Source organism: Agelaius tricolor, unplaced genomic scaffold, assembly GCF_023055355.1.
Source record: "Agelaius tricolor isolate 1412-34295 unplaced genomic scaffold, bAgeTri1.0.p SCAF_97, whole genome shotgun sequence".
NCBI lineage: Eukaryota > Metazoa > Chordata > Aves > Passeriformes > Icteridae > Agelaius > Agelaius tricolor.
The window spans coordinates 486729-507029 of record NW_027269357.1 but is presented as its reverse complement, the minus strand read 5'-3'; the positions used below and the strand labels follow the sequence as shown (position 1 = coordinate 507029).

The 20301-nt window shown below is 68.3% G+C and overlaps 6 protein-coding genes across 8 annotated transcripts; 1 reads left to right on the top strand and 5 right to left on the bottom strand.

The window, feature by feature from the left end:
- Position 1: 1 nt before the first annotated feature.
- On the bottom strand, positions 2–10928 carry MAN2B1 (mannosidase alpha class 2B member 1). Of its 2 annotated transcripts, XM_071418968.1 has the most exons (25): positions 10557–10928; positions 10126–10228; positions 9129–9302; positions 8241–8434; positions 7019–7151; positions 6444–6586; positions 5674–5790; positions 5482–5564; positions 5273–5393; positions 5094–5172; positions 4896–5005; positions 4694–4801; positions 4488–4604; positions 4234–4369; positions 4145–4200; positions 3896–3993; positions 3677–3794; positions 3482–3600; positions 3296–3397; positions 3080–3167; positions 2906–2986; positions 2286–2501; positions 1314–1463; positions 260–362; positions 2–174 (listed from the first exon to the last, which is right to left on the bottom strand). In XM_071418968.1, exons 1-25 carry the CDS (start codon positions 10629–10631, stop codon positions 68–70), a joined length of 2931 nt encoding a protein of 976 aa, XP_071275069.1. In that variant the 5' UTR covers positions 10632–10928; the 3' UTR covers positions 2–67. The 2 variants fall into 2 exon arrangements, with proteins under 2 accessions (XP_071275069.1, XP_071275067.1); XM_071418966.1 differs by having other exon boundaries at positions 4145–4369; positions 10557–10920.
- Positions 7160–8236, bottom strand: LOC139585892 (uncharacterized; the record flags this gene model as incomplete). The annotated part of the gene is made up of 1 exon (XM_071418923.1): positions 7160–8236. A coding segment is annotated over one exon (1077 nt), but the record flags the coding sequence as incomplete, so codon positions are not given.
- A 492-nt stretch (positions 10929–11420) lies between the features above and the next one.
- On the bottom strand, positions 11421–12726 carry WDR83OS (WD repeat domain 83 opposite strand). Its single transcript, XM_071418979.1, has 4 exons — positions 12596–12726; positions 12386–12491; positions 11620–11717; positions 11421–11537 (listed from the first exon to the last, which is right to left on the bottom strand). Exons 1-4 carry the CDS (start codon positions 12628–12630, stop codon positions 11471–11473), a joined length of 306 nt encoding a protein of 101 aa, XP_071275080.1. The 5' UTR covers positions 12631–12726; the 3' UTR covers positions 11421–11470.
- Positions 12703–14584, top strand: WDR83 (WD repeat domain 83). The gene is made up of 9 exons (XM_071418977.1): positions 12703–12838; positions 13021–13141; positions 13224–13329; positions 13420–13468; positions 13585–13711; positions 13794–13861; positions 13959–14067; positions 14168–14282; positions 14354–14584. Exons 1-9 carry the CDS (start codon positions 12736–12738, stop codon positions 14504–14506), a joined length of 951 nt encoding a protein of 316 aa, XP_071275078.1. The 5' UTR covers positions 12703–12735; the 3' UTR covers positions 14507–14584.
- On the bottom strand, positions 14578–17033 carry DHPS (deoxyhypusine synthase). Of its 2 annotated transcripts, XM_071418974.1 has the most exons (10): positions 16664–17033; positions 16407–16568; positions 16080–16201; positions 15900–15996; positions 15627–15713; positions 15437–15542; positions 15264–15367; positions 15046–15171; positions 14863–14958; positions 14578–14832 (listed from the first exon to the last, which is right to left on the bottom strand). In XM_071418974.1, the coding sequence occupies exons 1-10, from the start codon at positions 16862–16864 to the stop codon at positions 14827–14829; spliced, it is 1107 nt and encodes a 368-aa protein (XP_071275075.1). In that variant the 5' UTR covers positions 16865–17033; the 3' UTR covers positions 14578–14826. The 2 variants fall into 2 exon arrangements, with proteins under 2 accessions (XP_071275075.1, XP_071275074.1); XM_071418973.1 differs by having other exon boundaries at positions 14578–14958.
- Positions 17034–17179: 146 nt separating this feature from the next.
- On the bottom strand, positions 17180–20192 carry FBXW9 (F-box and WD repeat domain containing 9). The gene is made up of 11 exons (XM_071418972.1): positions 20118–20192; positions 19628–19888; positions 19157–19296; positions 18652–18783; positions 18448–18560; positions 18282–18373; positions 18058–18206; positions 17843–17956; positions 17659–17748; positions 17502–17567; positions 17180–17404 (listed from the first exon to the last, which is right to left on the bottom strand). The coding sequence occupies exons 2-11, from the start codon at positions 19884–19886 to the stop codon at positions 17330–17332; spliced, it is 1230 nt and encodes a 409-aa protein (XP_071275073.1). The 5' UTR covers positions 19887–19888; positions 20118–20192; the 3' UTR covers positions 17180–17329.
- Positions 20193–20301: the final 109 nt, after the last annotated feature.

The window sequence follows — 20301 nt, the reverse complement described above, 5'->3', positions numbered from 1 at the left end:
GTGGGTTTTGAAATTCGCTTTTTTTTTGGGGTTTTTTTGGGGTTTTTTTTGGGGTGGGGGGCGTCTCTCAGGGCCCCTCCCCAAGGCCCCGGTACCGCACAGAGGCCAGGAAGGTCCTGATCTCCATCGGCTGCAGCCGCACGCGCCGAGGGTCCAGCCTGGCTCTGGGGGTGCCTGGGGGGGGTCGTGAGGTGAGGGGGGGGTGTGAGACCCCCGGGACCCTCCCCAAAATCCCCCCCCCAAAGACCCCCCCCCATACCTGTGGGGCTGTTCCAGAGCAGGCGGGACAGGCTGGGCAGGGGCACGTCCCCCCCCAGGGCCATCTCCTGCACTGAGGTGACGGTGAAGGCCGAGAAAAGGGTCTGGGGGAGGTGGGGGGGGGGGGGGGTGAGACCCCTCCTCAAATAGCCCAGAGACCCCAGAGAGCAGCCCAAGGTGGGGGGAGAGGGCAGAGACCCCTCCCCAAGTACCCCAGAGACCAGCCCAGGGTGGGGGATGTTGAGACCCCTCCCCAAATACACCAGAGACCAGCCCAAGGTGGGGGGGAGAGGGCAGAGACCCCTCCCCAAATACCCCAGAGACCAGCCTGGACTGTGGGGGGGTGTTAGAGACCCCTCCCCAAATACCCCGGAAACCCCAGAGCCCAGCCCAGGGTGGGGGGGATGTTGAGACCCCTCCCCAAATACCCCAGAGACCCCAAAGACCAGCCCAGGGTAGGGGGAAAGGGCAAAGACCCCTCCCCAAATACCCCAGAGCTCCCCCCAAAGACCAGCCCAGGGTGGGGGGGATGTTGAGACCCCTCCCCAAATACCCCATCCCAGGGGGCTGCAGGAGGGAGGGACCACCTGGAGCAGCCTCAGGACCCCCAAAACCGTCACCTGGCACAGGTGACCCCAGAACCCCTCACCTGGCACAGGTGACCCCACAAACTGAGCCCCCCCCAGCCCCCATACCCAGGTGTGCTCCATGCCCAGGTGTGCCCCATTCCCAGGTGTGCCCCTGTCCCCAGGTGTGCCCCATACCCAGGTGTGCCCCATCCCCAGGTGTGCCCCATTCCCCAGGTGTGCCCCATGCCCAGCTGTGCCCCTGTCCCCAGGTGTGCCCCATTCCCCAGGTGTGCCCCTGTCCCCAGGTGTGCCCCTGTCCCCAGCTGTGCCCCATACCCAGGTGTGCCCTTGTCCCCAGGTGTGCCCCTGTCCCCAGGTGTGCCCCATCCCCAGGTGTGCCCTTGTCCCCAGCTGTGCCCCTGTCCCCAGCTGTGCCCCCATCCCCAGGTGTGCCCCATCCCCAGGTGTGCCCCTGTCCCCAGGTACCGTCAGGTCCACGGTGGCGGGCCGGGAGCCGTTCTGGCTCTCCCCCACCTGGTACAGGTGCTCCAGGCGCAGCAGGACGGCCCCGGCCCCGCGCGGCTCCAGCGACAGCAGGTGAACGTTGGGGGGCAGCGCCCGGCGCAGCCCCGACACCTGCGGGGACAGGTGAGGGTGAGGGGGAACCTGCCCTGCCCACCTGGTACAGGTGAGGGTGAGGGGGGACCTGCCCTGCCCACCTGGTGCAGGTGAGGGTGAGGGGGAACCTGCCCTGCTCACCTGGTACAGGTGAGAGTGAGGGGGAACCTGCCCTGCCCACCTGGTACAGGTGAGAGTGAGGGGGAACCTGCCCTGCTCACCTGGTACAGGTGAGAGTGAGGGAGAACCTGCCCTGCCCACCTGGTACAGGTGAGAGTGAGGGGGAACCTGCCCTGCCCACCTGGTACAGGTGACCCCAGAACCCCTCACCTGGTGCAGGTGAGAGTGAGGGGGAACCTGCCCTGCCCACCTGGTGCAGGTGAGGGTGAGGGGGACCTGCCCTTCTCACCTGGTGCAGGTGAGGTGAGGGGAACCTGCCCTGCCCACCTGGTGCAGGTGAGAGTGAGGGGGAACCTGCCCTGCTCACCTGGTACAGGTGAGAGTGAGGGGGAACCTGCCCTGCTCACCTGGTACAGGTGACCCCAGAACCCCTCACCTGTCCCAGGTGACCCCCCCAGCTGAACCTCTCCCTCCTCACCCGTCACAGGTAACCCACACCCCAATTCCCAGGTGTGACCCAAGTCCCAGGTGTGACCCCCCCCCCCCCAATTCCCAGGTGTGACCCCCAATTCCCAGGTATGACCCCAATTCCCAGGTGTGACCCCCATTCCCAGGTGTGACCCCCATTCCCAGGTGTGACCCCCCCCCAATTCCCAGGTGTGACCCCCATTCCCCACACCCCAATTCCCAGGTGTGACCCCCATTCCCCCCCACGCTCACCTGTCTCAGGTGAGGCCCCGTGCCCGGTGCCAGCACCAGGGTGGGCGGCGTCGCCATCTCCTGTGCCCGCGGCCGGTGCTGCTCAGGTGCGTCCCCCACCGTGTCCAGCAGCACCAGGTGCCGCCCCCGCACCACCAGGCCCCGCCCATCTGCACCTGGCTCGTCCAGCGCCTCCCCCAGGCCGCGGTTGTCGTCGTGGAGCAGCCGCCGGTGCACCTGGAGGAGGGGCGCAGGTGATGGCACAGGTGTGCCCAGAGCGTGCCCAGGTGAGTGCCCAGAGTGTGCCCACCCCTGCCCAGGTGTGCCCAGGTGTGCCCAGACTGTGCTCACCCCTGCCCAGGTGTGCCCAGAGTGTGCCCACCCCTACCCAAGTGTGCCCTGTCCATCCCTAAGTGTACCCACCCCTGCCCAGGTGTGCCCAGGTGAGTTCCCAGGTGTGCTCAGGTGTGCACAGAGTGTGCCCACGCCTACCCAGGTGTGCCCAGGTGTGCTCAGGTATGCCCAGAGTGTACCCACCCCTGCCCAGGTGTGCCCAGGTGAGTTCCCAGGTGTACCCACCCCTACCCAGGTGAGTACCCAGGTGTACCCAGGTGTGCCCAGGTGTGCCCAGGTGAGCTCACCATGAGCTCCAGGGAGCCGTCCTGGAGGCTGCTGCCGCCCTGGGACCGATCCGTCAGCACCGTCAGCTGCACCTTCTGGTCCTGCGCAGGTGGCACAGGTGTGAGGAGGGCGGGGCGGGGCTCGCGTGTGCCACGCCCACCTCCAGCTGTGCCCAGGTGTGCCCAGGTGTGCACCTTGATGAAGATCCGGGTGGTCACAGGGTAGTAATTCCCAGCCACAGGCTCAGTCTGGGTCAGGTTCCAGGTGGGCCGGAAGTCACGCCTGGCGGGGGGGGGGGCAGGAGGGGTCACCTGGGAGGGTCACCTGAGCCCCTTGGGGTGACACCTGAGCCCCTTGGGGGTGGTCCTGGGGGTCACCTGTTGCCCTGGGGGGTGACCCGCGCCCCTCACCTGCGCTCCAGCACCTGGCGCCCGTTGGAGTCGGTGTAGAAGCGCCCGGCCGTGCGCAGCGGGGTCTCGAACCTGCTGATCACCTCCTTGCCCAGGCCATCCCTGGCGTGGGGAGAGCACAGGTGAGTCACCCCCCCACAGGACAGGTGTGTGGGGGGCGGTCCCCAGACCCCTCCCCACGCTCACCCCACGGGGATGGGCCCCACTGTCCACTCCAGCTCCAGGTAAGGCTGCCCCGGGCGTAGCCGCAGCACCTGCGAGCACCACTCCGAGAAGTTCTGCTGCAATTCCTGCACCAGCGCCGTCTGTGGGGCAGGGGGCACACGCTCAGTGACACCTGCAGACCCCTCCCCAAATCCCACCCCAGGGACCCCCGCCCACCTTGAGCAGGTGCGTGGCCGCGCGTTTGGCCACGGGGACGGGCGTGGGGGCGCCGGGCCGGAAGATGTAAGCACCTGAGGCCTGGGGGCTGAGCGCATCCCCAGCGCTGGCGTTGTACCTGAGGGGTCAGGAGGGGTCAGGAGGGGTCAGGAGGGGTCAGGGGGATCCTCCCTCCCCACCTGGGACCCCTCCCCAAAATCCAAACCCGCCCAGACTCACCAGTAGAAGCTCTGGAAGACGGGCAGGGAGATGCCCTTGGGCAGGTTCTGGATCTCCAGCAGGTGCCCCGTGATGGGGTCAAAACGGACACGCAGGTGCTGGAGAAGAGGGGGGGACACACACAGGTAGGTGACCCCCTCCCCATCTGCCCAGCTCACCCAGTGACCCCTTAACTGCTTTTACTGGGAGCTGGGGGGCTCAGCCACCCCATCCCAAATCCACCATGTCCCCTCCATGTCCCCTCCTCACCTCGTTCTCGATCTGTGGTTCTGGGTCACCTGAGGGCCACCTGGGCGTGTCCCAGGGGGTCCCCAAGGGCCCCCTGGGCGTGTCCCAGGTGTTGCCCGGGCTCAGCTGCTTCACCTCAAAGGTGCTGAAGCCCAAAGGGGGGGCCCAGGCCTGGAACAGGAGCTCCCCGGGGGCCCCCCCGGCGCCGCCCCGGAGCCGCCGGGTGACACCGGACACCGGGACCACCTGGGCAGGGGGTGACAGGGACAGGTCAGGGGTCACAGGGACAGGTCAGGGGGCACAGGGACAGGTCAGGGGTCACAGCAGGGGTGCTTTGAGGGGTACAGGTGTGCGGGGGGCTCACCTGGCTGGCCACGGGCCGGCCCTGGGGGTCGGTGACAGCGTAGGAGGTGGCCCTGACCGGCAGCCGCACGGGCCAGGTGACATCCCAGGCCAGGGGGTTGTAGAGGATCACGGTGAACTGGGGAGGGGTCACACGGTGTGGGGAGGGGGTGTCAGCGCCTGGAGACCCCCGGCACAGCCCCACAATCCCCTCCCAGAGGCGCTCACATGGGCGGTGGCCTCGCTGAGGGGGCACACGCTGATGTTGAGGGCGTTGCAGAACACCAGGGGCTCCTTGGTGCCTCCCAGCAGGGACAGGGCGTTGGCCACCAGCACCTGTCAGGGGTGGCCAGAATGTGGGGAGGGGTCTCTGGGACCTGTCCATGTCCCCCCAAGCCCAGCTGGAGCCCCGGGCAGGTGTGGGGCTCACCTGGCAGCTGTCCCAGCCCTTGGCCAGCTGCCGGGCGTAGTCATCGGCCACGTGCTGCCTCTCAGTGCCGGCCACGGCGTCGTGGTGCTGGGCCACGGCCACGGCCTCACCTTGAACAGGTGAAAAAGGGGTGTTAGAGGGGTCGGGGGGGGGTTATGGGGGTCCCCAGGTCCCCTCCAGGTGTCCCCAGGTACTCACGGAGCACCGAGCTGTCCCCAGGCCCGTAGGGACCGTCCCGCGCTGAGGGCCCTGCCAGGGTTTCCAGCTGGCTGCAGACCTGGGGGAGTGGAATTGGCGCTCGAGGGGGGTCCCCAAGACCCGCAGGGGTCCCCCAGGTGTGTCCCCACCTGCAGGGGTCCCCCAGGTGTGCCCCCCACCTGCAGGAAGCCGCTGCTGAGGCGCTCGTAGCCCTTGAAGGCCGGGCGGCTGCTGAAGTAGCCGGTCCAGAACTGGTGGGGTCCATCCGAGTAAGGGAAGAAATCGTCCGTCTTGAGGGGCCTGGGGGGGACACAGCCCGGCTGTCTGGCTGTCTGTCTGTCTGTCCGTGCCCCTGGGCCCCTCCCCTGCCCCTCGGCCCCACCCTCACCAGGTGAGGTTGGCACGGTGCAGCTCCCGCAGGTAACAGGAGGGGGTGGAGTACAGGGCGTGGACGCGGCTGCCGTTGGCTTGCTGGGGACAGAGGGACATCAAGGAGGGGGTTTGGGGACACCAGGAAGGGTTTGGGGACACCAGGAAGGGTCTGGGGACACCACGGGGGGGTCTGGGGACACCCCCTCACCCGGGCGTTGGCGTGGGCAATGAGCTTGTCCAGGTTCTTGAACCACAGGTGGGCGTTCTCGTAGTGGAAGTCGGAGCCCATGGTCATGATGATGTGGTTGGTGCGGTACTGCTGGGCCTGGGGAGGGGGACACGGCTTGGGACCCCCGCCCCAAGGGGACAGGGAGACCCAAAAAATCCATCCCAGGGGGACAGGGACATGTGGGACACCCAGGGATCCCATCCTGGGGGACAGGGAGACCCAAAAAACCCATCCCAGGGGACAGGGACACCCAAAAAACCCATCCCAGGGGACAGGGACAGCCAGGGATCCCATCCCAAGGGGACAGGGACACCTGGGACCCCCTCCCCAGGAGGACAGGGACCTTTGTGACCCCCCCCAGGTGTCCCCGTGTCCCCTGTCAGGATCTGGCTGGAAGGAGGTGACCACAGGGACCTTTGTGACCCACCCAGGTTGTCCCAGGGACCTTTGTGACCCCCTCCCCAGGTGTCCCCGTGTCCCCTGTCAGGACCTGGGTGGAACAAGGTGACCCCAGGGACCTCTGTGACCCCCCCCGGGTGTCCCCATGTCCCCTGCCAGGACCTGGGTGGCCGCAGCCTGCAGGAACGAGGTGACCCCAGGGACCTTTGTGACCCTGCCCAGGTTGTCCCAGGGACCTCTGTGACCCCGCCCAGGTGTCCCCATGTCCCCTGCCAGGACCTGGGTGGCCGCAGCCTGCAGGAACGAGGTGACCCCAGCCCCCCCAGTGTCCCCATGTCCCCTGCCAGGACCTGGGTGGCCGCAGCCTGCAGGAACGAGGTGACCACGGCGTCCACGTTGCGCTCGGGGCCGTCCCCGTCCACCACGGGGGGGTCGGTGCAGAGCTGGTCCCAGCACAGCCCCGCGGGGGGGTTGTACATGTTGGGCAGGATCCCTGGGGACAGCGGTGTCACCGGGGCTGGGGACAGGGCTGGGGACGGGGCTGGGACAGGGGACACGGCTGGGACAGGGGACAGGGCTGGGGACAGGAGGGAGGGTCCCAGGGGCAGTTTGGGGGTCACCGTCAAGGGGTCCCAGGTGCAGTTTGAGGGTCCCAGGGCCAGTTTGAGGGTCCCAGGGGCAGTTTGAGGGTCCCAGGGGCAGTTTGGGGGCCCTGGGGGCAGTTTGGGGGTCCCGGGGGCAGTTTGAGGGTCCCAGGGGCAGTTTGGGGGTCCCAGGGGCAGTTTGGGGGTCCCAGGGGCTGTTTAAGGGTCCCAGGGGCAGTCTGGGGGTCCCAGGGGCAGTTTGAGAATCCCAGGGTCAGTTTGGGGGTCCCGGGGGCAGTTTGGGGGCCCCGGGGGCAGTTTGGGGGTCCTGAGGGGGTCACCAGTGAAGATGTCAGCCCGGGGGGGCTCCAGGCTGTCGCTGCCCCTCCAGATCAGCTCCAGCTCCCGGCGCTGCTGCCGAGCCCACTTGTCCTGGTGATCCACACGGCCCAGGAACAGCCCGTCGTACCCCATCTGGGGGGGAATGGGGTCATGGGGGTCCCCAAATCCCCATCTGGGGGCACTGGGGTCATGGGGGTCCCCAAAACCCCATCACAGCCCATCATAGCCCATCTGGGGGGCACAGGGGGCACTGGGGTTATGGGGTCCCCAAGGCTGGGGGGGCTGAGGGATCCTGAGGGTGATTTGGGGATCCCGGGGCTGATTTGGGGATCCCGGGGCTGATTTGGGGATGCAGGGGAAGCTTTGGGGATGCCCGGGAAGGTTTGGGGGTGCAGGGGAAGCTTTGAGGATACCCGGGAAGGTTTGGGGGTGCCCAGGTGGGGGTCCCGGGGTGCCCAGGAAGGTTTGGGAAGCTCGGGGGAGCTTTGGGGGTGCCGGGGAAGGTTCGGGGGTGCAGGGGAAGGTTTGGGGGTGCCCAGGAAGCTCCAAGGGTACCCAGGAAGGTTTGGGAAGCTCTGGGGAGGTTTGGGGTTGCCGGGGAAGCTCTGGGGGTGCAGGGGAAGCTCGGGGGGTGCAGGGGTTGGTTTGGGGGTGCAGGGGAAGCTCTGGGGATGCCGGGGAAGCTCTGGGGAGGTTTGGGGGTGCAGGGGAAGGTTTTGGGATACCCGGGAAGGTTTGGGGATGCCGGGGAAGCTCTGGGGAGGTTTGGGGATGCCCGGGAAGGTTTGGGGGTACCCGGGGAAGCTCGGGGGAGGTTTGGGGGTACCCGGGAAGGTTTGGGGATGCCCGGGAAGGTTTGGGGGTGCCCGGGAAGGTTTGGGGGTGCCGAGGAAGCTCGGGGGAGGTTTGGGGGTACCCGGGAAGCTCTGGGGATGCCCGGGAAGGTTTGGGGGTGCCGGGGAAGCTCTGGGGAGGTTTGGGGGTACCCGGGAAGGTTTGGGGGTACCCGGGGAGGTTTGGGGGTGCCGAGGAAGCTCGGGGAAGGTTTGGGGGTACCCGGGAAGGTTTGGGGGTGCCGGGGAAGCTCGGGGGAGGTTTGGGGATGCCCGGGAAGGTTTGGGGATACCCGGGGAGGTTTGGGGGTGCCGAGGAAGCTCGGGGAAGGTTTGGGGGTACCCGGGAAGGTTTGGGGATACCCGGGGAGGTTTGGGGGTGCCCCACCTGCGCGAAGGTGGCCGCCAGCTCCCGGGCGTGGCCGAAGGGGTCGATCTGCCAGGCCACGCGGGGGGAGCCGCAGGGCCCAAAGAGGCGGCGCAGGAAGCGCCGGCCCAGGCTCAGCTGCTCCAGGGCCCCCCGGTAGTGAGCGGCAGCCTCGTCACTCATGCACCAGCCCCCCCCGACCAGCTCCAGCCTCCCTGGGGGCACAGAACCACAAAAGCCACTCAGGAGGGGACCCTGAGCCCCAAAATCCACTCAGGAGGGGACCCTGAGCCCCAAAATCCACTCACAAGGGGACCCTGAAACACTAAAATCCCCTCAGAGGGGACCCTGAGCCCCAAAACCCCCTCAGAGGGGATCCTGAAAACCTAAAATCCACTCAGAGGGGATCCTGAAACTCCAAAATCCTCTCAGAAGGGGACACTGAGCCCCAAAAGCCACTCATGAGGGGATCCTGAGCCCCAAAAGCCACTCACAAGGGGACCCTGAGCCCTAAAATCCCCTCAGAAGGGACTCTGAGCCCCAAAATCCACTCACAAGGGACCCTGAGCCCCAAAACCCCCTCAGGAGGGGACTCTGAGCCCCAAAATCCCCCTCAGATGGGACCCTGAGCCCTAAAACCCCCTCAGGAGGGGACCCTGAGCCCCAAAATCCACTCAGAGGACACAGCACCCCAAAATCCCAGTGCCCCCAATGTCCCTCCCAGTACCCCCAATATCCCTCCCATTCCCTCCCAGTGTCCCCAATGTCCCTCCCAAACCCTCCCAGTGCCCCCAATGTCCCTCCCAGTGCCCCCAATGTCACTCCCAGTCCCTCCCAGTGCCCTCAATGCCCCTCCCAGCCCCTCCCAGTCCCTCCCAGTTGCTCCCAGTTGCTGCCAGCCCCCCGTACCCTGCTGCACCAGCTCCCTGACCAGCCTGCGGGTGGCCGGGTCCTGCTGCTGCCACCAGCGCGCCAGGAACGCCACCTCAGCATAGACAAAGCGGCGGGAGGGGACAGCGGCCAGGTGGGCGACCACCGAGTCCAGGATGTACTGAACGCCTGCATGCTGGTCCTTGTTCCTCACTGGGGACAGGGGGACACGGGGTCATCCCAAAACCGGGCTGGGGACACCTCAAAACCGGGCTGGGGACACCTCAAAAACCGACTGGGGACACCCCCAAAACCCGACTGGAGACACCCCAAAACCGGGCTGGGGACACCCCAAAACAGGGCTGGGGACACCTCAAAACCGGGCTGGGGACACCCCCAAAACCGGGCTGGGGACACCCCAAAACCCGACTGGAGACACCCCCAAAACCGGGCTGGGGACACCCCAAAACCCGACTGGAGACACCCCCAAACTGGGCTGGGGACACCCAAAAACCGGGCTGGGGACACCCCCAAAACCGGGCTGGGGACGCCTCAAAACCCCAGGGATGGGGGCACTGGGTGACCCCAAAACCCCAGGGTGAAGGCACCAGGTCACCCCAAAACCCCGGGGTGGGGACACAGGGACAGCTTGGGGGCACTGGGTGACCCCAAAACCCCTGGGCTGGGGACATGGGGACACCGGGTCACCCCAAAAGCCCGGAGCAGGGCTGGGGACACGGGGACAGCTTGGGGACATGGGGACACCGGGTCACCCCAAAAGCCCGGAGCAAGGCTGGGGACACGGGGACAGCTTGGGGACAGGGGCCATGCCCGGGGTGGTCCCTGGAGGGTGCTGGCCCCAGAGGGGACACGCACAAAGTGCCACGTGGCAAACCCAAGGTGACAAAGGGTAACTCAGTGTCCCCCTGCCACGTCACCCGCCCCTCAGGTGTCACCACCCCCACCCGCACAGCAGCCCTGGGGACCTCCCACTCCCCCGGTGTCCCCTCCCGGTGTCCCCGGTGTCCCCACGCACCCCCATAGTAATACTGATCCACCGTCTTGAGCCAGCCCACGTCGTCGTGCGAGTGCGGCACCAGGTGCACGTTCAGCATGTCCGGCCGGGTCGGGGGGCACGACTGGGGGGGTTCGGGGGGGCTCGGACCGGGCCGGGCCCGCGGCACCCCCCGGAACCCCCCAGGATCCCCCCCGGCGTGGCCGTTGAGCTCCGGAAGCGGTTGCACAACCAATGCTCCCAGTTCCCGTTTCCTCAGCCGTCCCCAGGCCGTCCCAGCGCTCCCAGTTCGCCCAGTTCCCGTTCCCTCAGACCGCCCCGGTTTCCCCCTCAGCGCTTCCCGGTGTCCCCTGCCTATGGCAGCGCCCGTTATCCAGCCCCCACCGCCTGGCCCATGTCGCCGGGCAGTCCCGGTGCCCCCAGCCCGGGTGTCCCGGGTGTCCCGGTCCCACCTGGTACCCGCAGCCCGCGGCCGCCCCGCTCAGGAGCAGCAGCAGCGGCAGCGCCGCCACCCCGGGCACCGCCATGACACCCGCGCTCACGTGACCGCGCCCTCACATGACACGCGGGATCGCCCCGCCCCTCTGTGTGCGGCAGCCAATGGGTGGCTGGGAAGAGGGGCTGTGGTCACTCCCCGCGTTCTGATTCGCTGATGCGGCTCTAAGGGGCGGAGCGTAAGGAGGGCAGGACGGGGCCGACAACATACGGGAGCCAATGAGGAGGAGGAGAAGGTGTGATTGACAGCGCGCTGGGAGGGCGTTTGCAACGGCGGGAAACGACCAGTGGCCAATGAACAGCGGCGGCTCCCGAGGCCCCGCCCACGACGAGTCCCCCTCAGAGCCCCCTCAGAGCTCTTAAATCCTCTCAGACCCTCCGAGTCCCCTCAGAACCCTCTTAAAGCCCTCTCACAGCCCCCTCAAACCCTCTGAGCCCTCTCGGAGTTCCTGAATCTCCTCATAGCCTGCTCAGAACCCCATAAGAGTTCCCCCAGAGTCCCGTCAGACCTCCCAAATCCCCTCACAGCCTTCTCAGACTCTCAGAGCCCCCTCAGAGTCCCCTAAGACCCTCAGAGCTCCCTCAGAGAGCCTCAGACCTCCCAAATCCCCTCAGAGTCCCCTCAGAGCTCCTCAGAACCCCCTCAGAGACCCTTAGGACCCTCAGAACTCCCTCAGAGCCTCTTTGGAGCCCCTCAGTCAATCCGAGTCCTCTCAGAGTCCCCTGAAAGCCCCTCAAACCCTCCAGGACTCCCCCTCCCCATTCCCCCTCTCCCGGGGATCTCCCCCGTGCCCCGTTCAGGTACAAACAAACCACAGCAGTGCCAGGACCCCCCCATTTTATTGCCCCCGATGGGGACCCCCCGACCCCGTCACCACGGCGGGGACATGGGCTGGGGGTTCTGCAGGTACGACATGACCACGGCCGAGATGGAGAGCCTGCGAGGGGCACACACAGGTGTCAGAGACCCCCAAAACCAGCCCGGGATTCCCACCCAGGGACCCCCAGCCCAGCACTCACATGAAGCTGCTCATCATCTGCTTGGTGTCCTCGGAGCTGCGCGAGTTGGCGAAGCTGATGAAGGAGCAGTAAACGGCGATCCAGGCGCACCACTTGAGCTGGGGAGTGCCGGGAAAAACCCATGAGAGCCCCGGGAAAAACCCAGGAGACCCCCGGGAAAAACCCGTGAGACCCCTGGGAAAAACCCGTGAGACCCCTGAGGGAGTGGCGGGGATGGGGCCTGAGACCCCCGGGATGAGGCCTGAGACCCCGGGATGGGCAGGAGAGGCCAGAGACCCCCGGGATGGGGCCTGAGACCCGAGGGACCGGCAGGGATGGCGCCTGAGACCCCCGGAATGGGCAAGAGAGTGCAGAGACCCCCGGGATGGGGCCTGAGAGCCCCGAGGACCCCGCGGGAATGGGGCCTGAGAGCCCCAGAGAGCCCAGAGACCCCCAGGCTAGGGCCTGAGACCTCTGCGATGGGCAGGAGAGCCCAAAGACCCCCGGGGATGGGGCCTGAGACCCCCAGAGAGCCCAGAGACCCCCGGGATGGGGCCTGAGACCCCCGAGGGCCCGGCGGGGATGGGGCCTGAGACGCCCGGAGATGGCCCCGAGCCCCTCAGGGGCTCTCTCTGATCTTCTCTCCCTCAAATTCCCCTCAGAACAGCGCCCGGGACCCGTTCCGGTGACGATCCCGGTGCCCATCCCGGTTCCCATCCCGGTGCCCATCCCGGTGCCGATCCCCGTCCCGATCCCGGTTCCCAGCCCGGTGTCCCCGGTGCCGCACCTTGAGCATGAGCCCGCACATGCTGAACACCATCCCCAGCAGGTTCATGTAGTCGGGGGTCGGGTCTTCCAGCGCCGGGTTGGTTTCGGTGGCCGGGGGTTTGTACCTGGCGGAAAACGGGGGCTCCGTCAGGCGGGCCGGGGCACCGGGACCCCGGGGATCCCTCCCCGGTTCCGTCGGTCCCTCCTCTGCCGGTGCCGCCGGTCCCACCTGGCCACTTTGCCGGGTCTCCGCGGGTCCGCCATGGCCCCGCCGCTGCTGCCGCCGCCTCTTCCGCCGCCCCCGCCGGAAGGAGCCCGGCCCCCGGTGCCGGCCCCGGTTCCGCCCCCGGTGCCGGCTCCGGTCCCGCCATGGCGTTCCCGAGGCCGCGGCCCGCCCGGCCCGAGCTGCCCCGGCAGCGGGTGCAGAGCCTGCAGTGCGGGCAGGGAGCGGTGCGGGCCGCCCGCTTCAACGGTGAGACCGGGGGGGAAACGGGGCGGGGGAAGAGAGCAGGAGCCGGGGATGGAGACTGGGGAGCGGGCGGGGAGTGCCGGTATGGGGATCCCAGGATCACCCGGTGTCCGGGGCAGGGAGTTCTGGGGATCACCCGGTGTCCAGTGTGGGAATCCCGGTGCTCACGGCCGTTCCCCCGGCAGCGGACGGCAATTACTGCCTGACGTGCGGCAGCGACAAAACGCTGAAGCTCTGGAACCCGCACAAGGGCACAGCCCTGCGCACCTACCAGGGCCACGGCTACGAGGTGCTGGACGCGGCGGGGTAAGGAGGGGCTTCGGGGACCCCTCCCCACCTCGGGGAACCCCCCAACAGCCGCTCTCACGGGACGGGACCCCCCCCGCAGATCCTTCGACAACAGCCAGATCTGCTCCGGCGGCGCCGACAAAGCCGTGGCGCTCTGGGACGTGAGCACGGGGCAGGTGGTCCGCAAGTACCGGGGACACGCCGGGGTGAGGAGGGGTCTGGGGGTGGGATTTGGGGAGGGGGATTTGGAATCCTGCGTGCGGATCGAGGTCCTGATTTCCCTGTTTCTCTCACAGAAGGTAAACTGCGTCCAGTTCAACGAGGAAGCCACAGTCATTGTGTCCGGTGAGGGAGTGGTTTGGGGGGCGCCCTGCACACCCCTGCACCCCCTTTTCCTACCCTGAACCTCCTTTTTTCCACCCTGCACCCCATTTTCCCCCCTGAACCCCCTTTTCCCCCAGGCTCCATCGACTCCACGGTGCGCTGCTGGGACTGCCGCTCCCGGCGCCCCGACCCCATCCAGGTGCTGGACGAGGCCAAGGACGGCATCTCCAGCGTGAAGCTCTCGGCCCACGAGATCCTGACGGGGTGAGGAACGAGCCCCCCACCACCGGGGCACCCCCAGAATTGGGGGGGGACCCCCTAAACCTCCCCCGTGGCCTCCCCACAGCTCCGTGGACGGGCGGGTCCGGCGCTACGACCTCCGCACGGGGCAGCTCTGCTCCGACTACATCGGCAGTGAGTGGGGCTGGGGTGGCCTCCCAAAGCTTGGGGGGGCTCCCAAAGCTTGGGGGGGCTCGGAGGGACCCCCCCAAACCCCCCGTGTGCCCCCCAGGCCCCATCACCAGCGTGTGCTTCAGCAAGGACGGGCAATGCGTGCTGGCCGCCAGCCTGGACTCCACGCTGAGGCTGCTGGACAAGGACACCGGGGAGCTGCTGGGCGAGTATGGGACCCCCCCAAAGAGTCCCTGAGCCCCACAGGGGCCTTGAGAGACCCGCGGGGGCTTTGGGGGACCCCCGTGTGAGCCCCCATCCCCTGCCCAGGTACAAGGGGCACCGCAGCACCACGTACAGGCTGGACTGCGTCCTCAACGAGCTGGACACGCACGTGGGCTGCGCCTCCGAGGACGGCCACGTCTACTTCTGGGACCTGCTGGAGGTGAGGGAGGGTCCCCGGGGGGGGTTTGGGGACACTCCCGACCCCCCCTGACCCCTCTGGTGTCCCCTCAGGGTTCTCTGGCGCTCAGCCTGCCCGTGGGCCAGGGCGTGGTGCAGTCCTTGGCCTTCCACCCCAGCCTGCCCTGCCTGCTGGTGGCCACCCAGGGCCAGGTGACGCTGTGGCGCGAGGACACCTTCCAGCCCGAGGGGGACCCCGACACCTGAGGGGGTCTGGGGGGTCCCCAACACCTGACAGGGCCTGGGGGGACCCCGGTGACACAAGGAATAAACCCCCATGGAGACCCTGCCGTGCTTTATTGGGAGCTCGAATAAATAAACACAGGCATGGAGGGGAGGGGGACAGAGGGACACACGAACAGGGGGTGCAGGAGTGGGGGGGAGCCCCCACTGTCCCCCCCAGGGGGACTCACCCCACTGTCCCCCACCTTCCTGAGGGGGTCAGGGGGGCTCCGCATACCCAAGGCTGAGCTTGGGGGGGTCCCTTGGGGGTCCCTCAAGCCTCGGGGGTCCCTCCTGGGGTTCCCTCAAGCCTCGGGGGTCCCTCTGGGGGTCCCTCACACCTCGGGGGTCCCCGCAGGCGCCCCGAAGGCGTCAGCGCTCCGGGCGAACGTCTCGGCCACGAGCAGCGGGAACACGAGCGAGGCGTCGGCGTAAACCTGGCCCAGAGCAGCGGGGTCAGGGGGGAAAACCCCGACCTTGGGGCTCCCCAAATCCCCTTCCCGAGCCCCCCAGGACCCCCCCACCTTAACGGGGGTGGCGTCCACGCGGATCTTGCCCCAGGACACGGCCTCGTCCGGCCGCGCGCCCGAGTCGGAGCCGTCGAACTCCTGCGCCGTGTTGACGTAGACGGAGAAATCGGCGCCGTTCCTCTGCCCGGGGCACACAGCCGGGGTGAGCCCCCAGCCCCTCCTCACCTCGGGGGGCTCCCCAAGCCCCCTCCCCAGCGCGGGGACCCCCTCACCATGAGGTTGGCGTTGGCGATGTGGTGCTTGACCAGGCCCCCGCCCAGGATGATCATGCCGGTCTTGTGGGCGAAGATGGCCTGGGTGTTGATGAGGCGCAGGTCTGCGGGCACAGGGGGGGTCAGGGCACCCCAAATCCTGGGGGGGCACCCCGGGGGGGATGGACACTGACCCTCCACGATGTCCAGCACCAGCCCCGGGCGTTTGTAGGAGTGGAAGAAGATCATGTCCCCAAGGGAGCCGTCGGTGAGCGCGGGGCTCAGCACCGGGATGTTGTTCTGTAGGGAGGGGAGGGGAGGGGGGGACACGGTGACAAACGGTGACAGCCACGGTGAGACCCCCCCCAGCAGTGCCCCCAGTACCTTCTGGGCCCAGTAACAGATGGACTCGGGGTTGTTGATCTCCTTGCCCAGCCGGGCGATCATCCGGGACGGCGTCCACCGCACGCCCTGGGGGGACCCGGCTCAGGAGGGGCCTCAGGGACCCCCAAATCCCCACCCTGAGCGTCCAGGGACCCCCAAATCCCCACCCTGAGTGTCCAGGGACCCCCAAATCCCCACCCTAAATGTCCAGGGACTCCCGAAGGGCCCCTCCCAGCACTGTGGGGTCCCACGTTGGGGTCTCCCCACCCTCACCTGCGTGTCCTGCTCGTCCACCATCGTGTCCAGGATGGGCATCAGCCAATCCTCGAACTTGCAATAGTTATCGTTGGGCACCAGCAGGTTCCCGATCCTGAGGGACAACAAAGTGACCCCAAAGTGACCCTGAGGTGTACCCAGGGTGTCCCCAAGCCCCCCAGTCCCCCAACCCCGGACCTGTTGATGCCGTTCTCCCGCAGGTCCCGGCCCCGCAGGTGGAAGTCCCCGATGTAGGTGGGGGCCAGGCACTTGATCAGGTCCTCCTCGACCCCCCCGGCCGTGGTCACCAGCACGTCCACCTGTCCAAGGGGGGGTCAGCACCTCAGGGACCCCCCAGCTGTGACCCCCTGACCCCCCAGAACCTCACAGGGACCCTGGGGACACCCCAAGGAACAGCAGGACAGCATCACTGCCCGATGTCCCCAAACCATTGTCGCTGTCCCCACCCATCCCTGTGCCATTCTCAGGTGTCCCCACGCTGTCCCCCTGTCCCCCGGCTGTCACCATGCCGTTCTGCACGAGGTATCGGATGCTCTCCCTGACGCCGGAGCTGACGAGGTTGGAGGTGAAGCCCAGGAAGATGGTGCAGCCCGAGGGCGCCCGCGGCCCGGCCATGGCCGCTCGCTCCCGCTGCTCCGCGCTCAGCGGCTCCAGCTTGGCCGCGATCTGCGAGGAAGCGACACCGAGGGGGTCACACCGGGCCGGGACCCCTCCTCACCCTCCCGGTGTGACCCCAAGCCCGCCCCACACCGGGGCCGCACCATCCGCTCGATCTCCGCCACGGCCTGCGCGAAGCTCGTGGCCTGGAAGCCGGTGGTGCGGAAGGAGCGGAGCAGCGCCGCGTGGTCCGCGCCGCCCGAGAAGTCGTAACCGCGCACCGGGAGGGCCTCGGCCGGGAGGGCCCCGCTGGGCCGCAGCACGGCCCGGAGCGCCTCTCCCGGCGCCTCTCCCGGCGCCGCCATGGCTCGGCCGGGCCGCTCAGGGCGCCGCCATCTTGGGCCACGCCCCCTGCGCCGTACGGCTGCGCGCTCCTCCCGCCTGTTCCGTACGCCTGCGCGCCGCCATCTTGCTCGGCCCTCCCGCCCGCCTATTCCGTACGCCTGCGCGCCGCCATCTTGGCGGGACGGCGGCCGTGGAGGGACAAGAAAGCCCAGGACGCGAAAACGAGCCGTTACACCGAGGGAGCCCTGAAACGGCCGCAGCGCCCTAAAACCACCAAATTCGCTCCAAACCCGCCCAAATTCGCCCCAAACCCGCAGGGGGGACACAAGCTCCTCTCCAGTCCAATCCTTTAATACCCACGAACAGGCGGCAGCTTCCAGCCCCACCCAGGTCCCGGATCTGGGCCCGGCCCGCCCGGAGTGGGGGGCGCAGGGGGGACCCCGCGGGGCGCGGTCGGAGCCCCCCCCGACCCCCCCTTGCCGGTGTCAGGTCCGGAGCCTCCACACCTCGACCGAGAGTCCCCCCGAGGCTGCGGCCACCACGTCGCCATCCACGCTGATCTGGGGGAGGCAGAGGAGCGCCAGTGGGGCTGGGGGGGCACCCCGGGGGAGGCTGCGTGTGCACACGCGTGTGCAAGGGCTGGGGACGGCTCCTCACCCCGTTGAGGACATCGTCGTGAGTCCAGGAGCAGATGGTGCGGGGCGGATCCGTGGGCACGTGGATCTGCAGGAGAGGCAGAGCTGGGGGTCAGCAGGAAGTCCCCAGGGACCCCCCCCAGAGCCCCCCCCACAGCCCGGCCCCGCGGGACCCCCACCCGCAGCGTCCTGTCCGTGGATGTGGTGTAGAGCGAGCCCAGCGAGTGCCAGAGCCCCGTGATCTGCAGCCGGTGCCCCACGTCGAAGTACTGCAGGCAAGGGGAATGGACAGAAAGCCCAGGTGAGCCCCGGAGGAGGGGTCCTGCCCCTCGGGACCCCCCCAGAACCCCCCAGAATCCCTACCCGGGCGGGCTGGAAGCTGCCGCTGCCGCTGCCGAACAGATAAACCCGGCCCTGGTTGTCACCAGCCCAGAGCTGCGAGCCCCGGTAGGACATGGACAGCAGGTAATTGTCCAGCTGAGGAGGAGGAGGAGGAGGAAGATGAAGACACAGGCCTGGATGTCACCTCAGAGGGGACAGGGACGCTCTGAGTGGGGGGATTGGAGCACAGTCCCCACCTGCAGGCGCTGGCGCACGGAGCCGGCGCGGCGATCGAACACCACGAGCGTCCGGTCCTCGCTGCCCGACACGATCAGGCGCTCGTCAGCCGCCAGCGACAGCACCGCGCTGGCGTGGGGCTTGTAACTGCTCACCTGGGCCTGCCCGGCTGGGGAGGGGGCGTGGGAGGGGTCAGGGGGGATCCCCCAGACCCCCCGACCCTGCCCAAACCCACCGCAGGTACCTCGCGGGTCGTACACGGTCACCGTCTTGTCGTAGGTGCCGGTGACGAGGACGTCGGGGCGGTACGAGAGGCACAGCACGGCTGCCTTCTCCCTGGGGGAGGGGAGGGGGTCAGGGGGGGTTCAGGTGGGTTTAGGGGACCCCCCAGCCCCCCCCCCGGGCCGTACCGGATCTCCCCGAACTGCTGCCCCTCAGCCGCCAGGTCCCAGAGCTTCACGGTGCTGTCCCAGGAGCCGGAGCAGACCCGGGCGTCCCTCGCGGCCAAGCACCACACCCAGCCCTGGGGAGGGGGACACACAGAGGGGCTGCCAGACCCTGAACCCCCCCTTCAAGGGGTTTATTTGGGGGGTGAGGGTCGGCTCCATGCCCACCTTGTGGGTTCCGCTGCGCCCCGAGCCCAGAGCTTTGACCAGGACCTTCCCAGGGGGGCCCCGGCCCAGCTCCCGCAGGTCCCACAGGTTCACGTTGCGGTCGCGCCCCCCCGAGACGCACAGGGAGCCCCCCTGAAATGGGGAGGGGGCACGGATGAGCTGGGGAGACCCCCCCAAGAGATCCCCCCTAATTTTTGGGGCGTTTCCCCCCATTTTCAGCCCATTTTTGTGGCGTTTCCCCCCGTTTTTTGGCCATTCCCCCCCATTTTTGGGGGCGTTTCCCCCCCCCGTTTTTGGAGCACTTGCCCCCCATTTTCCCCCCATTTTTGGGTCCTTTCCCCCATTTTTGGTACATTTTTACCATTCTTGTGCCATTTCCCCTCCAATTCTGGGCCGTTTCCCCCCATTTTTGGGGGTGTTTTTCTCCCCCATTTTTGCACCATTTCCCTCCCCATTTTTTGGCCGTTTCCCCCCAGTTTCCCCCCCCCATTTTTGGGGCTCCCACCTGCAGCAGCAGCACCGAGTCCACGGAGGCAAAGTGCCCCTCGTCCAGGGAGAAATGCTCCATGGGGGCCCCCCCGGCCCCCCAGCGCTCCAGGTGCTCCTCCAGGTCCTCACAGGCGGCCGCCCAATCGAAGCCATCCTCTGGGGGGGCCCCAAATTATGGGAGGGGGCCCCCAAAATCATTCGGGGGGGTCTCAGACCCCATCCCAGGGAGCCCCCATAGGGGTGTGTTCAAGCCAAGCTGGGGTTTGGGGGGGTCTGGGGGTCCCCAAAGTGCTGGGGGAGCCTTCAGAGGTCTCAAAACACGGGCGGGACCCCAAAACCACGGGGAGGAGACCCAAAATCAAGGTGGGGACCCCTAAACTACGCGTGGGCCCCCAAACCGGGGGGGGTTTCAGCTTCAGAGCGGGGTGGGGGGCACGGAGGGGTCCCGGGGGGGCACGGAGGGGTCCCGGGGCGCCCCCAGACCCACCTGGCAGCACGGGCAGGGGGCGGCGGGCGCGGCGCTGGAGCCGGAGCCGCCAGAGCACCGCGTCCCGGGCCAGGTCCCGCAGGGCTCGGCAGACGCGGGGCAGCACCCGGCGCACGTCCCGGGCCCGCAGGAAGCCGCAGATCCGCAGCAGCAGCTCCGGTGGGAGCGCCAGGAGCCCCCCCGGGCCCCCCGCGCCCGCCGCCGGCCCCGGGGGCTCCGCGGGAGCAGCGGCGGCGGCGGGCGCGGGGGGCCCGTCCATGGCTGCGGAGGGGGCGGGGGGTCAGCAGCGAGCGCTGCTCCCCGTCCCCGGTACCGGGACAGCACCGGTGCTGCCCCACCCGCACCCCCGGGATCCGCCCAAACCGGAACCGCCCGCCGCCAATCCCCGGTGGTACCGGGGGTTCCTCATCCGGCTCCTCGCGGTACCGGGAGCCGCCCCGGCACCGCCCCCGCTCGCCCCCTCCCCACCCACCTCCCCCTCCCTCGGTACCGGGTCCGGCCCCGCCGCGTCCCGGTCGCTACGGCCACGGCGGGAGCCACTTCCGGCGCGCCGCGCGAATCAGCCAATGGCGATGCAAGCGTCTCGTGACGTCATCGGGCGGCGCCGGAAGTGAGCCGCGTGCGGTAATGGCGGCACCCACGGACCCTCCCGAGCCCTCCCCGGTTCTTTCCCC

What these genes read in the sequence shown, in the direction of transcription:
- WDR83OS (XM_071418979.1), bottom strand. Translation starts at nt 12,630, where the DNA reads ATGGCGGACCCGCGGAGACCCGGCAAAGTGGCCAG. An exon ending in AGACCCGGCAAAGTGGCCAG is followed by an intron (nt 12,492 to 12,595) that starts GTGGGACCGGCG and finishes GTTTTCCGCCAG; the next exon opens with GTACAAACCCCCGGCCACCG. An exon ending in TGTGCGGGCTCATGCTCAAG is followed by an intron (nt 11,718 to 12,385) that starts GTGCGGCACCGG and finishes GGCACTCCCCAG; the next exon opens with CTCAAGTGGTGCGCCTGGAT.
- DHPS (XM_071418973.1), bottom strand. Translation starts at nt 16,864, where the DNA reads ATGGCGGCGCCGGGAGAGGCGCCGGGAGAGGCGCTCCGGGCCGTGCTG. An exon ending in TCTGTTACTGGGCCCAGAAG is followed by an intron (nt 15,543 to 15,626) that starts GTACTGGGGGCA and finishes CCCTCCCTACAG; the next exon opens with AACAACATCCCGGTGCTGAG. An exon ending in GGTGCTGGACATCGTGGAGG is followed by an intron (nt 15,368 to 15,436) that starts GTCAGTGTCCAT and finishes CTGTGCCCGCAG; the next exon opens with ACCTGCGCCTCATCAACACC.
- WDR83 (XM_071418977.1), top strand. Translation starts at nt 12,736, where the DNA reads ATGGCGTTCCCGAGGCCGCGGCCCGCCCGGCCCGAGCTGCCCCGGCAG. An exon ending in GCGGGCCGCCCGCTTCAACG is followed by an intron (nt 12,839 to 13,020) that starts GTGAGACCGGGG and finishes TTCCCCCGGCAG; the next exon opens with CGGACGGCAATTACTGCCTG. An exon ending in AGCCACAGTCATTGTGTCCG is followed by an intron (nt 13,469 to 13,584) that starts GTGAGGGAGTGG and finishes CTTTTCCCCCAG; the next exon opens with GCTCCATCGACTCCACGGTG.
- MAN2B1 (XM_071418966.1), bottom strand. Translation starts at nt 10,631, where the DNA reads ATGGCGGTGCCCGGGGTGGCGGCGCTGCCGCTGCTGCTGCTCCTGAGC. An exon ending in GTGGGGCCCATCCCCGTGGG is followed by an intron (nt 3,398 to 3,481) that starts GTGAGCGTGGGG and finishes TCCCCACGCCAG; the next exon opens with GGATGGCCTGGGCAAGGAGG. An exon ending in ACGGCTCCCTGGAGCTCATG is followed by an intron (nt 2,502 to 2,905) that starts GTGAGCTCACCT and finishes CCCCTCCTCCAG; the next exon opens with GTGCACCGGCGGCTGCTCCA.
- FBXW9 (XM_071418972.1), bottom strand. Translation starts at nt 19,886, where the DNA reads ATGGACGGGCCCCCCGCGCCCGCCGCCGCCGCTGCTCCCGCGGAGCCC. An exon ending in CCCCCTGCCCGTGCTGCCAG is followed by an intron (nt 19,297 to 19,627) that starts GTGGGTCTGGGG and finishes GGGCCCCCCCAG; the next exon opens with AGGATGGCTTCGATTGGGCG. An exon ending in ACTCGGTGCTGCTGCTGCAG is followed by an intron (nt 18,784 to 19,156) that starts GTGGGAGCCCCA and finishes TCCCCATTTCAG; the next exon opens with GGGGGCTCCCTGTGCGTCTC.